The sequence below is a fragment of the Oryctolagus cuniculus genome, chromosome 16 (genome assembly GCF_964237555.1).
Source record: "Oryctolagus cuniculus chromosome 16, mOryCun1.1, whole genome shotgun sequence".
Classification (NCBI taxonomy): domain Eukaryota; kingdom Metazoa; phylum Chordata; class Mammalia; order Lagomorpha; family Leporidae; genus Oryctolagus; species Oryctolagus cuniculus.
The window spans coordinates 28495379-28512106 of NC_091447.1; the positions used below are offsets into that span (position 1 = coordinate 28495379).

At 43.6% G+C, this 16728-nt stretch overlaps 1 protein-coding gene and 1 long non-coding RNA gene across 9 annotated transcripts in view; one reads left to right on the top strand and one right to left on the bottom strand.

Annotated features, from left to right (window-relative positions):
- Nucleotides 1-2891: 2891 nt before the first annotated feature.
- On the top strand, nt 2892-12065 carry LOC127492672 (uncharacterized). Its single transcript, XR_011383148.1, has 2 exons — nt 2892-3203; nt 11542-12065. It is a non-coding gene; the product is annotated as an uncharacterized lncRNA (long non-coding RNA).
- A 2244-nt stretch (nt 12066-14309) lies between these two features.
- Nucleotides 14310-16728, bottom strand: part of AMPH (amphiphysin) — a 225320-nt gene continuing 222901 nt past the window's right edge. For all 8 annotated transcript variants that reach the window (XM_051853305.2, XM_051853303.2, XM_070059744.1 and 5 more), the window contains one exon: nt 14310-15543. In XM_051853305.2, coding sequence (XP_051709265.2) covers nt 15436-15543 — 108 coding nt within the window. In that variant the 3' untranslated portion in view covers nt 14310-15435. The remainder of the gene's footprint in view (nt 15544-16728) is intronic.

Genomic DNA, 16728 nt, shown 5'->3' on the forward strand with positions numbered 1-16728 from the left:
GAGGGAAGAGATGTATAATTTGGGACATGCTCAAGCTGACTTGCCCCAAATGGTAGAGTTAGAAACATACCAGGGTACTCCAATTTAATCCCATCAAGGTGGCATGTACCAATGCCATCTCACCAGTCCAAGTGATCAATTTCAGTTCACAATTGATCATAATGAAAGGACTAAGAGTCAAAGGGAGCACATAAGCAAGTCTAGTACCTGCTAACACTAACCGATAGAATAAATAAAGGGGAGAGTGATCCAACATGGGAAGTGAGATACTCAGCAGACTCATAGAATGGCAGATGTCCTAAATAGCACTCTGGCCTCAGAATAAGCCCTAAAGGCATTCGGATCTGGCTGAAAAGCCCATGAGAGTATTTCAGGCATGGAAAGCCAAGACACTCTGGCAAAAGATCTCTGTGAGTGAGATCTCAGTGGAAAGAACAGATCTTCAAAGAAGGAGGTACCTTTCTCTGAAGGGAGGAGAGAACCTCCACTTTGACTATGACCTTGTCTAAACAAGATAAGAATCGGAGAACTCAGAGGGCTTCCATAGCCTTGGAAACTCATGACTGGAGCATAGGGAGATTACTGATGCCATAGACAGGAGTGTCAATTGGTAAAGTCAACAACAGGAGTCACTGTGCACTTACTCCTCATGTAGGATCTCTGTCCTTAATGTGCTGTGCATTGAGATTTAATGCTATAACGAGTACTCAAACAATATATTTCACTTTGTGTTTCTATGGGGGTGCAAACTGTTGAAATCTTTACTTAATGCATACTAAACTGATCTTCTGTTAAAAAAAAAAAAAAAAAGAAAAGAAACTATCAACTCCCAACTTGACTCTCACTGGGATTAAACATGACATAGGTCTGATCTGATTTCATCATCATTAAAAAAAAATCATCTATTATTTTTCACTTTATGTTTCTGTGTGGGAGCAAACTGTTGAAATCCTTACTTAATGTATACTAAGCTGATCTTCTGTATATTAAGATAATCGAAAATGAATCTTGATGTGAATGGAAGGGGAGAGGGAGCGGGAAAGGGGAGGGTTGTGGGTGGGAGGGAAGGTATGGGGGGGAAGCCATTGTAATCCATTATTCGTACTTTGGAAACTTATATTCATTAAATAAATAAAAAAAAAAACATAAACATGACAGCACTCTTTACATAAACTGAAAATTCAAGCACAACTATTTGAAGCTTTACCAAGTCAACCCTCAAATAATAAGATTTTGAATTAATAAAATGTGATACATTCACAGTACAGAATGCCAATGAGTAATTCAAGGCATGCATACTAGCAGGAGTAACTATTCAGAAGTGTACTGTGAAGTACAGAAAACATGTGATAGATTGAAATATACATCCTATTTTATGTCTTGAGGCATGATGGAAGTTGTTCATTATTTGTGAATACATGCCTTTGCAGCATGAGTGAGACCTGATTGGTGGTTACCCTTGGGAGGGGAAAGGGAAGGATGGGCTTGGGAAAATAAACCCAGAATCTTCAGCTGAATTAGTTCATATGAATTATGAATTAGTTCATGAAACCATTATGAAAATATGAAGCAAATGTGTTAAAATGTGAAGATTTAACTAAACTAAGTAATAGGCACCTCAAGATTTGTTTTCTTATTCACTCTAACCTTCAGTATGATTGAAATATTTCATTATTTTAGAAGCTTAGAAGTGAGAATATGTGCCAACCACCAGCCTTCCCATAATTCTCTCCTAAAGATGTTCCATAAGACCTTAGGTGACCTTGTCTGTCTCAGAAACTAGTTAAATGCTATTCTTCCAACCCCTAGGAGAGTAGAAGGAACTCAGCTGAGTGCTAGACCACTGGGCAAAGGCCTGGAGATGGGAGTTCAGTCTTTAGGAAAGGGCTGGGGTGGAGGTGCAGGGCTGGGGGCCTGGAGGCAGTGTGAAGGCATTGAGAAGGTGGTGGGATGTGAGCTCTGGGGTTTGGTGTTGGGCTCCGAGTTTCTCTTTGCTCAGCGCAGAGTCAGAAACAGGAAATGAGATGGGGCTGGCCTATCTCGAGTACCAGGAATAACCACAGGCACAATTTTCAGTGTAGTATAAGGCAGGTCGGAATCACTGTGCCAGTCCAGACAGCACAGTAATACACCCCAGAGTCGTCTCTTCCCAGGTTTCGTAGAAAGACATTATAGCTCCCCTGTGTGCTTTTATAAGCTTGGTATTTCTCTGTATCAAATCCCGAGTCCACTATAGAACGGGTACTGCTGACGACGTAGTAGAGAAGGCGCTGTGGGGCCTTCCCCTCCTGGAACCGGTACCAGTGGATATAGCTACTTTGTTGAGTAATACTACAAGTGACTGTAGCAGATGACCCAGTCGGCTTGGTGACCACTGTCATAGTCTTATCTGAGTTGGAAGATGTTTGACTGCCTGCAATGGCAACCACAAAAACAATGAGAAACAATGAGAAAATGATAATTCTTTAGTATGACCTCCATGGAGAGAGAGAGAGAGAGAGAGAACTCGCATTAACATCTATGCAACCTACTTACCAGGAGGCAGGAAAGCTACAAGTAGGGAGAGTGTCCACAGCATGCCTTCTTCTCTCAGGCCTTAGAAGGGAAGGGATGAGGTGATAAGGGAAGAAGAATATCCTCTTAACTCTAATCCTACTCAAAAAAGAGGGACCGAGGGAGGTGAGTTGGAGGGAGTCTTCCCGACTGAAGTCACAGCAGGGAGAAGTAACAGGCAGGGTCTCTCTTAGAAGACTCCCAAGCTCTTTACCCAGAAGAGGTGAGTGCTGACAGGAGAAGCCTGGTCTCTACTTCCGCCTTTGAGTGCCTTGAGCGCCCTCCTGTGGAAGCCAAGAGAAAGTCCTGCCCTGAGGTAGCGCTGTGAGGAGCACTGAGTGCTCAGTCTGTAGCGCTTTGGTGCAAATGCAGTTGGAAGCAGAACCCTTGGTGATGCTTGCCTGTTCCACTCTGCAGTGTGCAGTCCCACAGCAGGCTCCCTTCCCTGCAACTGGCAGTGTCATTGTGTGAATGCGGCTGCCATGACCTTGTCCTGAGATGGAACGTCTTTCCTATTGCTCTGACTCACCTCCATGGACCTCTGTAGGTAGACCAGGGACATCTTCAACAGCACATCTGAGAAGCTGTGATCTACCTTATTAAAATAAGTTGAGACCCATTATGTTGACTACGTCTGACGCCCCTCAAAGGTAAATGCCCTTGTGTGCATGCCTGTGCGTGTGTGTGTGTGTGTGTGTGTGTGTTTGCACTCAAGTTGATTTGTTAGAAGATTTCTGATCATTCTCAAGTACTGTTAAAAGGCACCCATGGTTGGGCTGCAAGATTTAGGATACTATACTACCCAAGAAAAAGTATACAGTGCTCTGTCATGCAATATTTGGGATATACTAAAAAAATTAAAATCTTTGTTATTGATCAAGAATTCAAATTTACCTACATTTTATTTGGCAAACCTATATTCAGAATGTGTACTGATGTCTGCAGTTGATTTGGGGATGATGGGTGGAAGGATGGGTGACATAACAAGTAGAGTAAAATGCTGGTAGTATTTAAATGGCCCATCTCCAGATTTTCACCACCACGTTTATGAATGCATTTGGATGTGTGTTAGAAAGACTCATAGTAGAGTCAGCACTGTGGTGCAGTGGGTTAAGCTGCTGCCCGCAGTGTCACAGTGTCAGCATGATATGGGCACCAGCTCAAGTCCTAGCTGCTCTACTTCCAATCCAGTTCCCTATGAGTGTGCCTGGAAATGCAGTGAATAGAAGATGTCTCCAGTGCTTGGGCCCCTGCACCCATGTGAGAGACCAGATGAAGCTCCTGGTTCCTGGCCCAGCCCTGGCATTTGAAGCCATTTGCAGAGTGAAGCCTCTCTTTCTCCATCCCACCCTCCCCCCATCTCTCTGCCTCTGCCTCTACCTCTCAAATAAATGAGTAAATCTTTAAAAAAGAAAAGAAAGACTCATAGTAAAACATAGAACAATGTTCTACTTCAGTCATTGTTTCAGCCTGTTGCAGGTGGTACACCTGGTGTTGTCATGGCAGCTGGGAAGTGAGGAAATTAGGGGACTTGTGTGGGCCCCCCCTTTTGCCTACAGAACCACATGGGGAGGGATGGGAAGCTGCTGTGTGAACAGCCCTGAGAGCTGTGTGTCCTGGGCCCAGCCAGAAGGCAAACAAGTGCCTTGGAGCCTGGGACTCCTTGCTGGGCTGAAGGCTCATGTTTAAAAATGAGGAAGCAGGAGCCAATTGTGGTGGAGGCATTAAGCCACTGCCTGGGACTTCCACACCCCATATGGGCGCCAGTTCATATCCCAGCGTATCTACTTCCAAAGCACATCCCAACCAATGGTCTGAGAAAGCAGCAGAAGGTGTCCCAAGTGTTTAGGCCCTTGAACCCACTGAAGGACCCAGATGAATCTCTTCGCTCTTGGCTTTGGCCTGGCTTTGGTCTGTAGCTCTGACTTTCAAATAAATAAATAAATCTTTAATTAAAAAAAAGCAATGAGAAGGAGAAAATTGCCATTACACAGGAGTAGAAAGAAAATTCTTAAACAAAAAAGTTATAAACTACTCCGCCAGAAAGTAAGAGGAACAGCAAAGCTACGGTAAAGAAAGGAGTGCAATGCTTGGCACCAGAATATAAACATTCATGGGATACAAATCCACCGACAGGCAGTATCCTAACAGGATGAATCCCATTCAGATAAGCAAAGGAATCACTGAGTATTCCATGCATTCTCTTTTGGGAATTGCTTCACAATGCAAAAACAAATACTGTGAAACTGCTTCCTTACCACTTACAAATAGAGGTTTCGATGTAAAACTGAAATCAGAAAATCCTTAGAATTTCTATTGATGAGTGTCTTGTAAATTGTGGGTGAAATAGGCCTTCTCTTTCCCTGGAAACCAAGCCAGATACCTTAGCAAAAATTTCATAGTTGTTTCTAAAATCTACTTTTAAGGGGCCAGTGCTGTGGCTCACTTGCCATGGGTGCCGGTTCTAGTCCCGGTTGCTCTTCTTCCTGTCCAGCTCTCTGCTGTGGCCTGGGAGGGCAGTGGAGGATGGCCCAAGTGTTTGGGCCCTGCACCTGCATGGGAGACCAGGAGGAAGCACCTGGCTCCTGGCTTCCTAACCCTAACCCTAACCCTAACCCTAACCCTAACCCTAACCCTACAGCGCAGCGCTGGCTGTAGCGGCTACTTGGGGAGTGAACCAACAGAAGGAAGACCTTTCTCTCTGTCTCTCTCTCTCACTGTCTATAACTCTACCTGTCAAATAAATTAAAAAAATAAAATCTACTTTTGAATTACTTTAAAAAGATTCAAATTTCTTTTCAACAAAGTGTGCTGAAAGTAACTAAGTAGCAAGTAGGGGAAGCCTTTGTAGTACATTCAATAAAAGCTAACATCTCCAACACGGTCTTTAAGACTCTTCCCAAACTAATAAGAAAAGTTAATGCTGCATTAGAAAAATGGGCAAGAAGCATGAAAAGGCAACCGCTGAAGGAGGAAATGTAAATTAAGTGAGGCCACCTCACTGGAGATAATGAACGAGATGCAAATGCAACGAACAAGCCCCAGATTCTTTGAACCGCAGTTCAGGGATTGAAATCTCTGCCACTCCAAGCTGCAGGACTTTGGAAAAGCCAGCGAGCCCCTCCTTGCCTTGTTTTCTCAGCTGTTCAGCTCAGTGATACTCTGAACCCTCAATAGGATTTCTGTGAAGATCAAATGAGGTCATCCGTGGAACGTGATCACCGGAGCAGCTACCTGAGGATGAGTGCTAGCGTTCTTCATTCCTTGTTGTGCTCACCACTAAAGTAGTTGTCACATAAAAACACCAGGTGTATCAATGATACAGACTTCAATGAGGAAAAACATCCAACGAGGTGATGAGGTGAGACAGTTGTCTGAACTTTAAAAAAAAAACATTTTCATTTCTATAGGATTGATAGTATTGTCCCCCTTTATGTTTGTTTCTAAATTTTCTTTACCATCTGATACCTTATTTTGTTAGAACAGAGTCATTATAATTCATATATATGACTTCTCTATGTATAATCTTGAGTGTAGAAATCTTTTAAATTAAGACACAAAACTCAGAAGTCAGCAAATAAAAGATGCATTAAAATGAATAAAAACTCAATTCTAGAAACAAAATACAAAAATAAAATTCAAGTAGAAACAATATGTACTGTATATCTGGTGAACAACAATTTATTTCAATGAAAGTAAAATACTTGAGTACATAAGTGAAAAAACAAACAATAGAACTAATAAAAGTATTGTTACCTATAGGGTGAGGGAGAGAAGAGAGACTAGAAAAATTGAATGGAAGTTAAAATCTGTAAATGCACCTTGTCTGATAATTTGTACTTTATATCCACATAACTGTTTCTCCTATATGAAACAAAACTTTAAAATCAACTCTTAAAACATAAATACAAACTAAAAAGAATTAACTATAGATCAAAAGTTATGTAAACGCATGGCAAATTATCTGAAATGATTTGAGAAATGTACTGTTTATTTTTATTTTATATATTTTAAGGTTTATTTTATTTGAAACTCAGAGTCATAGAGAAATGGAGATACAGAGAGAGAGCTTCCATCTGCTGGTTCACTCCCCAAATGGCCACAATGGCTCAGGCTGGGCCAGGCCAAAACCAGGAGCCAGGAGCTTCTTCCAAGTCTCCTACGTGGGTGCCGGTGCCCAAGAACTTTAGCCATCTTCCACTGCTTTCCCAGGCGCATCAGTAGGGAGCTGGATTGGAAGTGCAGCAGCCACGACTCAAACCAGCACCCAAATGGGATGTCGGCATTGCAGGTGGCAACTTAACCCCCAACACCACAATGCCGGCCCCATCATTTTATGTTTTAAAAAATTATTTGTTTGTTTGTTTATTTGTTTGAAAGAGTGACAAAGAGAGGGAGAAGCAGAGAAAGGGAGATAGTCTCCATTTGCTGGTTCACTCCCCAAATGCCTACAACAGCTGAGGATGCATAGAGTGAAAGCCAGAAGCCCAGAACCACACCTGGGTCTTCCATGTGGTTTGCAGGAACCCAAGTACTTAAGCCAACACCTGCTACCTCCCAACTGCATTAGCAGGAAGCTGGATTGGAAGCAGAGGTGGGATTTGATTCCAGGCACTTGGATATGGGATGCAGACATCCCAAGCAGTGGGTAAATCCATTATGCCTCAACACCTGTCTATTTTCATTTATTTGAAAGAGAGACCAACACAGAGTTATTCCATTTGTTGGCTCATTCTACAAATGCCCACAAGATGCAGGGATGGGCCAGGCTAATGCCAGGAACCTGGAACTCAACCCAGGTATCCCACATAGGTGGCAGAGACTCCAGTACTTGAACCATTGCTTGCTGTCTCACAGAGTGTGTGTTATCAGGAAGCCTGATAAAAAGAAATGGGAGTAGCCAGAATTTGAACTTGGCAATCCAATATGGGATGGAGTGGGGGTGTTCCAAGCAGTGATTTAACTGCTGTGCCACACTCACACCCCTCAATGATTTTTTAAATATATTGTTTTAATTATTCACTTAAGACAAATGAAGGAGACAAGGGAGGACCATGTGGTTATCATGCATAAAATATGCTTTGTTTTAGGTGATTTTGTCTAACTGTAAGCTAAGCTAAGTGTTTTAGGCAGGGCAGGCTAAGTTATGTTCAGGAGGTTAGGTACTAAATGCATTTAATGATATTTTCAGTTCAGGGGATTTCATCAGGACAGAGCACACTGCAAGTCAAGGAGCACCTGTATATTGAGTGGGTGGTGACATGAGATTTTGAATTTATTGTACTTGAATTTAAATCCAAGCCCCATAATCTACTTACTCGACTTTTAGCAGGCTAGCCTTTAAGAGTCCATCAGTCAAACTTTGTTATTACATATCTTTGAAGTATTATTATAAGGATTAAATTGTTATAAGAATTAAATTGCACCAAAAGCTATTTTAAAAACAAACGAGTTTGCACACCCCTGGCACTGATAGATGGTATACCCATGGTGAGCATGGTGACTTCCTCAGGGACACGCAGCCTCACTGACCATGATTGTAATCAAGCTGCCATTCTGATTTTTCCAATGCAATGCATTCTTACAGAATCACACATTCTCAAGTCACGCTCTCCAAACTGCCTCTTTTCGCAGCTCCATCTTTCCCTCAGTCCACTGCTTACGGGTTGATGTCCTGTTTCCAGAACTGTAGAAAAAAAATTTTTTTAAAGATATATGTATTTATTTTGAAAGAATTACAGAGAGAAGGAGGAGAAAGAGAGAGAGGGAGAGAGAGCAAGCTATCTTCCATCTGCTGGTTTACTCCCCAAATGGCCACAACAGCCAGACCAAATCCAGGAGCCAGGAGATTCCTCTGGGTCTCTCACGTGGGTGCAGGTGCCCAAGAACTTGGACCATCTGCTGCTGTTTTCCCAGGCGCATCAGCAGGAAGCTGGCTCAGAAGTGGAATAGCTGGAATTCGAACCGGCACCCATGTGGGATGCGGGTGTTGCAGGTGGCGGTGGAACCTGTTACGCCACAGCACTGGCCCTGATTTATTTTCTTTATAAATTAGTCTGTGGTGTTCTGGACTAGCACACAAGGTAACACCTCACAGCAGGCTGACATGGCAATATAAGCAGTAATCTGTATGCTCAACCTTTTCCTCAAGATAGTGCTTTCTATATTTTTTAACAGTTCTTTCATCAGCACCATAACAATTCTGATTGCTTGATATGTGACAGGGACAATGATCAGGAGAAGCAAAAGTAAGTTCCATTTGTGAGTTTGGACCCACTCTCCCTTGAAAGCAAGCTGGCCAGACCCACAGGCCCCACGGAAGGCTACAGAAGTTACTGGACTGGAAAGGCGCAGGGAGGGGAGAGAATTGGCTATGAAGAGGGTGTGGGAGGGCAGAGGGAGGAAGAGAGGGAGCAATAAATAATAGGACGTTAACAGCCATGGGGTTTGAAACAGAAAGCTAGAAAAAGGGACAGAGAGCAGAGAGGGGGTGAGAGGAACAGAATGGTCCAGACAGTGGCCAACAGACAAAGAAGAATTAGTGGCTGAAATACAATAGAAAGGTGTAGATCTCTAGCATGAAGGGAGAGAGGAGAGACGGAAATAAAATTACACAGTGGGAGTTGCAGAGACAGAAGCATAAAAGATGGAGGGGAGATGAGGAACACAGGACACTGACTAGAGAGGATGTGGCATCAGTGCAGTGAGGGACAGCAGAGTCAGAGAGAGATGGGGTGATGTGGCAGCAGAGAATGGGAGTTCGAGGGGGAGATGGAGGGAAGAAGGAATGATGGCGCTGTAGAAATAGAAGGATACATGTGGGCACAGAGAATTTATTTCACAACTACGAAGTATAAGAGAACATAAAGAAAAGTTCAAGGGTGGGCATTTGGCCTAGCAGTTAAAATGCTGGTTTGGAAATCTATGTTCATATTGGAGAACCTGAGTTTGATACCCAGCTACGGCCTCTGACCCCAGCTGATAATGTAGACCGTAGGAAGCAGTGGCAATGACCCAAGTGGTTGGGCTCCTTTCGCCCATGTGGGAGACTTCCTGGCTCCCAGCTTTGGTCCTCCTTCATGGCCACCACAGAGAGTAACCCAGTGAATGGGAGCAGCATCTCTCTCTCTCTCATCACCCCCCCATTCCCCTCTTCCTCTCAAATACACAAATAAATATTTTTAAATACAATTTCACAGAAATTACAGATACTCAGAATGACTCCCACATGGCAGTAAGAAAAGAGCATAGACAGTCTTGGATAGGGGCTAGCATTGTGGTATCGTGGGTAAAGCTGCCAGCTTCCCACATATGGATGCCTGTTCAAGTACTGGCTGCTCCATTTCCAATCCAGCTGACGTTCAAGCGAATATACTTTTAAGAAAAGATAGCCTAGGATAGTATTCATCCAGTTTAATATGGTGTACTCAAAAAATAGAACTTTCTTCTAGCATTTTAAAGTTAATAGCTGATGATCTTTTGTAGAAGATTATTTTTAAAAATAATAACAAAAATCTTTGGTCCATTAAATAACAAATACCATTTATTGAGTGTAAAGTACTGTGCAAGTTTATTCCTTCCTTGCACACACAGGTGGGTGTTACCTATCTTTGTTTTGGAGAAGAAATTGGACTTTCAGAAGCTAAGTAACTTACTGAGTGAGGTCACCTAGCTAATAAAGAGCCTAGGAAGAATTTGAAAGAAGCCACTCAGTCCTTTGTCTATGCTATAACTATTTTCTTGGCTTGTTATTATTCAGGGATTAATTTCTGTCTTCATTGGTTTGTTATATTTTCATGTAAAATGTGATGTTGTTATACTTCCTATTTGTTTTCAACTCTGTGCTTCCTACTTCATGTATTTCTGATTTCATTGAGTTATGCTAACTTCTAGCACCCCCTCCTGGCCATTGGAGGTATATCACCCATGTTGATTTTCTGGTGGAGCCCAGGGAGTTGACATCTACTAACCCACCATGATGACTGGAAAGGGCCCTGCAATGCAAGGCAAGTTCCGACTGCACACCTAATGTGCCCAATAGCTTTAGGTTATCAAAACTCTGCAGAGTCACCCTTTCTCAAGCCTCAAAATGAGAGGAGTCGAGGGTGGTGTTGGTCTCTTCCAGCTCTAATAAATAATTCATGTTTCCCAGTTGAATTGAACGCTCCAGACATCAAAAATAACAACTGTATGGTAGGATGGAAAATGGAAACTTATAATTTTGATTTTGGTTCAACAGAAATGCACGTTTCTTGACATAACACTACTCGAGGAAAATTCTATTTAATTCCTTAATGGAAACACATTGAATCCTACAGGTCTTCTATGTGTATGGAGAGCCAATGGCTTTATAACCCGGTCCTGCTACTACATGAAGCCCACGACTCCAGTAAACTTATTTCAGGCAGTGGAAAGACAATGCTCAAAATCCCGCCTACGAAGGTTGGGATCAGTAGGACTAAGAGAGATAAAGTGCGCAGTAGTGCACACATATCCACACACAGTGCAATAGATACACAGGCTGAGCTGTAATTCTTACAGGTTCTTAGGCCATTAGTAAATCTAAACATGAACACAAGGTAGAAGTTTCTAGGGGTAGGGGATATTAATTCAACTTCTGTCTTCATCACTTCACTATGTTTCAAGTTTATAATTTCAAAATGTTTTAACGCTCAGTGGTCTTTAAAAAAACACAAGCATTGGGAGTGGGCATTTGGCCTAGTTAAGGTACCCTGGTCCCACATGGCAGTGCCTGGGTTCAGCTGCCAGCCCTGGCACCCGTTTTCAGCTTCCCACCAACATAAACCTGCCAAGGGAGTGGTGGTGGTGGCTCCAGTAATCAGGTTCCTGCCACACCGGTGGGAAACCTGGATGGGCCTGGATGGGAGACCAAGCGCAGGGCCAGGCTCAGCCATGGTTGCGGTGGGCATTTGAGGAGCAAACCGGAGGACAGAATCTCATCCATTCTCTCCTCTCTCCCTTGCATAGGGTCAGAACATACCAAGACGCGGTTCTCCCGTGTTAACTGCAGATGGACGTTCTACTGAGTGCTGCAGAGGAGGGAGCTGATCATACAGACCTGACGCCACCTTCAAGAGTCAGAGACCCTTGGTGTTTGAGATCCTAGGAGATTCAGAATCAACTGGATTTCAGGAAACTAAGAGACGGCTTCTATGTTGAAAGAGCTTCAGGGGCCGGTGCTGTGGTGCAGCAGGTTAAAGCCCTAGCCTGCGGCGCCGGCATCCCATATAGGCGCTGGTTCTAGTCCCGGCTGCTCCTCTTCTGATCCAACTCTCTGCTATGGTCTGGGAAAGCAGTAGAGGATAGCCCAAGTCCTTGGGCTCCTGCACCTGCATGGAAGACCTCGAAGAAGCTCCTGGCTTTGGATGCAGCCATCTGGGGAGTGAACCAGCAGATGGAAGACCTCTCTCTCTGTCTCTACCTCTCTCTGTAACAGTCTTTCAAATAAATAAAATAAATCTTTAAATAAAAAAAGAGCGAGCTTCAAGATACCTACCTGGTTTTCTTATAAATTTGTGTAGATTTAAGGGTCATATTCCAATTACTTTCTAAACCAAAGTCATCAACATGTGGTACTCCGAAATTATGTTTAAAATTATAACCAGCGAGTCACAAAATATTTGGATGGACTATTAATCTTGTTCAAGCACAGTTTATTTGGCTTTCATGAACAATTTACCAAACCCGTGCTATGTGCCACGAAGAGTTCTGCCAGTTGACAGCCCGGTTGGTCTCAGCCTGGTACTGTAGGATGCAAACATCTCAGAACAGATCTGAGAGAGTCAGGGCTCAAGGATGAACAGAACCATGCGGCTCTAGACTGCCTACGCTTGCCAAGAAACCATGGGTTATGTCTTCTCCCTTGAAGATACCAAATGTTCCTTTCCATTTTTCAAGTCCTGGGAAGAGGTCACAGCATCTAAACCACAGGGGAACTCTGTGATCCGCTAAGGTCTGGCAGATAGCTTACAAGGTTCTCAGTTGGGTTCCAAGTAGAAACGAGAAGGCAGCTTTTAGTTGGGCTCCATTGGAAAGAGAAGAGTCCTAGCAAGGCCACTCCATTGGCCAGTCTGTGTCTAAGGCTTCAAGGTGTTCAGCCATGCAATTTGTGCGGCCATCTCTAAACTCATGGATGTCTCCTAACTTTTATGGTTTCCCAGAGGCATTTTATTTAAGGGGACGTGGGATAAAGCTAGATTTTTTTTTCTTACAACCTGATTATAGGCTACTTTATGTGATAAAAGCATGCTCAGAGTTCTGAAGCTGCACAGTTTACCTGAGAGCCTGAGACGTGATGGATGTGGCTTTCTGGCTGTCTCAAAAGCCATCGCAGCTTTGTGGGAAACAGCAGGCCATGGCAGAAGCAATGCAAAAGCATGTGCATGGAGATTTCCCATCTCGGGATCCTGGCTGCCCTGAGATATCAATAAAAACCCATGTGGCTGGGGGACCTTGCTCTGCAGTTATATGAGGGCACTTCAAACAGTTTGTGAAAAATGGGATTAAAAGATAAGTTTATCGGGCTGCAAAATTAGTGAAGTACATGCATAGTTTTTTCCCATAGTGCACATTTTCCATGAACTTTTTGAAGACCCCTTCTACATCAAACTGGTTTAAAATTGAGGGACTAACAGTGGTGTTGGTGGGAATGCCTGGCAGGTGTATGTTTAACAAGAATGGACCTCAGACTTTGACTTATACTAGCTGAAGCTCTGAAGCCCATTAGTTTGTAAAAGAAATCTTATGACATGGAGAGGTGGCTCAGGTAAGGCTTTCTGTACTGAAGTTATCTGGGATAAAATGTAGCTGCAAACCGGGGGATCCCTGTATGACCAGGTGATGGTGTGCGAACTTGGATCACATGAACTGGGAAAGGGACGTGGATGACTGTTCTGGGAGACCTGATAATTAACTCTGTGGAACATCAGGTGTATTTTATCAGCAGAAATAATTTTTCAGTCTTGACTTTGAATACCCCATGAAACCCTCAATGTCAGAAATGACTTCCTGGCATAAATCTTACACTGCATTTCACTTGGTGATTATCAGTCATGCTACTAGGCAATAGCACATTGTTTTCTTGTGCTAGACTAGCGCCCAGGATGACCCAGTTCCCTGTAAAGTAGTCCTTGGAAACAATCTAGGGTCAATAAACATTGAACTCAGTGCTCCACCCCCAAGGGAATTCAAACCATGAGTCAGAAATACCAAGATTCAAAGTCTAATGATGCACATTCTTAATCAGCCTCCATGCCTACAGAGTTATAGCAGCAGAGAAGAATCTAAATCCAATTCTCTTCTGGAAATAGTGGCCCAGCCAATTGACTTTTCTATTCCATTTGATCTAATTTGTAAGTCCCTATGAACATAAACAAGCCATAAAGCAAAGTGACCGGATGAGGCTGGTGTGAGAAGAAATTGCTGATCATGGGTGCAAGACGGTCAGTGATTCACAGACCAGAAGTGCACAGCTGGCACCTTTAGGGCGTCTCCGTCCACAGCTGTTATTTGTGCTCTCGTCATCGCTGGCTACCAGGGCACTGAGTAACCGGCAATGACTGCGATGGAGGAGCTGGGGGAAGGGAGGCAGGGCCATGAAGCACAACCTGGCGAGGGAACAAGCACATTTTGGCACAAATAACAACTCAGCCAGAAATGGTTTCAAGTAGCAGGTACAACTAGAACAAATTTTTTTTTTTCTTTTAAAAAAGAGTCATGAAAAAGAAATAGGGTAATTGTTGGAGATTACCAAAGGTTTATTTGGAATGACACAGCACTGGAAACATAATTGTTACAGATGGTTTGTGGATACAGCATACATCACCTATTTTATTTTCGGAGGATCAGTGAAGATGAGCTGCATAAATTTAAGAGGTGGAAATATATATGAGCTTTTTTTTTTTTTGTTTTTAACAGTAATCTTTTGGGAGGGATTCATACGCTCCGCCTTCTACCGATCTCATGAAGGCAGAAGTGAAGACGGCTTCGCTGAGCCTTCCGGCTAGCCCTCTCCCTGCCCCGGCAGCTGCATGGCTGCGTGACCAGGCCTTGCTTTCTCAGAAGGGGCAGGCAGCAGCCTGGATATGCTAACTGTCAATCTCACCCTGAAAACTGCACATTACACACACAGATACTGTTGATTCATTTGGCAATGGGATGGCTGGTTTTCCCTCCCGAGGCATAACTGCCACTGTTATGCCAGGCAGAGTAAGAGCAATGCATGTACCAACAACACCTGAGAAGCAAAGAGCTACAATGGAAAGGAAAGAAAGCAACTATGTATATGTAGCCTTCTGCATACACATAGATCGAGCAGTCATGGGAACTAGCTTGTGTGACTGTGCGTTCATATATATATTTATATATGTAGGTGTGTTGGACAAGACTGTTGAAAACTTTTGCAGCAGTATTGTTTGAACACAGTAAACTTGGAACAAAGAGAGAGCATACACGCAGAGCTGGGCAGGGGGATCAGATAGTCTGGTACTACAGGATAATTCTTCACATCTTCGCAGGGCGGCCACTCAATACCGTACACTTGGTACACAGGCAGGGCTGGGCTGGAGAAAGCTACTTTAGACTTGGCAGAAGGGGAATCAAGTACAAGAGTCTCCACAGCTCGGACAAAGCACAAAGAAACCCGTCACTGACAACATGGGGACGAGTGAGGACTTTTTCCTTAATTTACTTTGTTTTCCTCTTACATGTTCTGCACACATGCTCCACGGACATACTCTCCCAAGCTTTGTCTGGAGGCAGTCTGTAAATCATCAGAAGTGTAATAGCAAAAGTGAACTCTTCAGGTTTTTGCAAAGATTTAAAAACCCAGTAAGCAAGCTCTCTCTGCACACGCACGTAGCCCTAATCCAGGCGCCGGGTGAAGTTCTCGGGGAAGAGGCCTTTGTAGGTGGCAAGGTCTCTGTACTGAAGCCAGTCTGCTTCCTTCACTCCCACCAGCCAGCCTGCATCCTGTAAGACAACAACAGGACTTTCAGGGGCTGACAAACTACTGGAAAAAAATCCATATGCCAATTATCGGTAGAACCTTCTGGAACATCAGGGCTGTGGGTCTGCACCAAGGTGTCATGTGACATGTGAGGTGGTGTGCCGCCTTCAGCAGGGAGGCCTGTCTCAAGTATGTTGTCAGTTTAAAAACACTTAAAGAATAAACATTTGAAATGAGTCACTGTGCAAAGTATTGTGGAGGGCAGCATTGAGGCATAGCAGGTCAAGCCACTGCCAGCATCCTATATGGGTGCCAGTTTCTGTCCCAACTGCTCTACTTCCAACCCAGCTCCCTGCTATGGTCTGGGAAAAGCAGCAGAAGATGGCCCAAGTGTTTGGTCCCCTGCCACCCATGTGGGAGACCCAGAAGAAGCTCTTGGCTCCTGGCTTCAGACCGCTCTCTCTGTCTCTCTCTCTCTTTGTAATTCTGACTTTCAAATAAGTAAATAAATCTGTTTTTTGAAAGTATAGTTAATTGAAGATTGATATTAATATTTTAATTTTAGATAAAGCACAGTGGATGTTAACTGGATTATGACATGAGCCCTGAAGGCAGAGAAAAGGAATCACTCAGGACAACAGAACCTGTCCTGCGGGGCATGGTGATAAAAAGCTTGAAGACCCTTGGGTTAGAATGCAGTATCCATGAGCCACGGGAAGTCTTGGACTTCATCCAGAGCCACTTGCTTGTAAGAAAGGACCCTGTACCCCAGCTCACATCTCACAACTTCAATCAACAACTCTCTACAAGGCTTATCAAATACCAAAAGCTAGATGTGCTGCGCTTGATACTGCTGATGCTGTTATAATATCTAATTGTTCAAGTTTTATACATGTCAAAGCAGTTTAATGTTGGAGGCATTCATATATTCTTCATAAATCACTCTTGATTATCACTTTCCTGCCCTATAGAAATGCCACCATCCAATGAAGATTTTGGGCCGCTGAAAGGTTACAGAACCTGTCCATACAGGGCCATACAGAATGGAAAACTATACTTAAAGCTCAGGAACAGAGGCCCCTGCTTTCCCTTGGCCTTCAGCAGAAGAGCGGAGTCGGGCTGGAGAAAGCAGAGCTGGAAGGAAGAACAGGAAACACAGGACCGTAAGTGAAGCAAGTGAGAAATGACTTCCTTGATGATGTTAACCA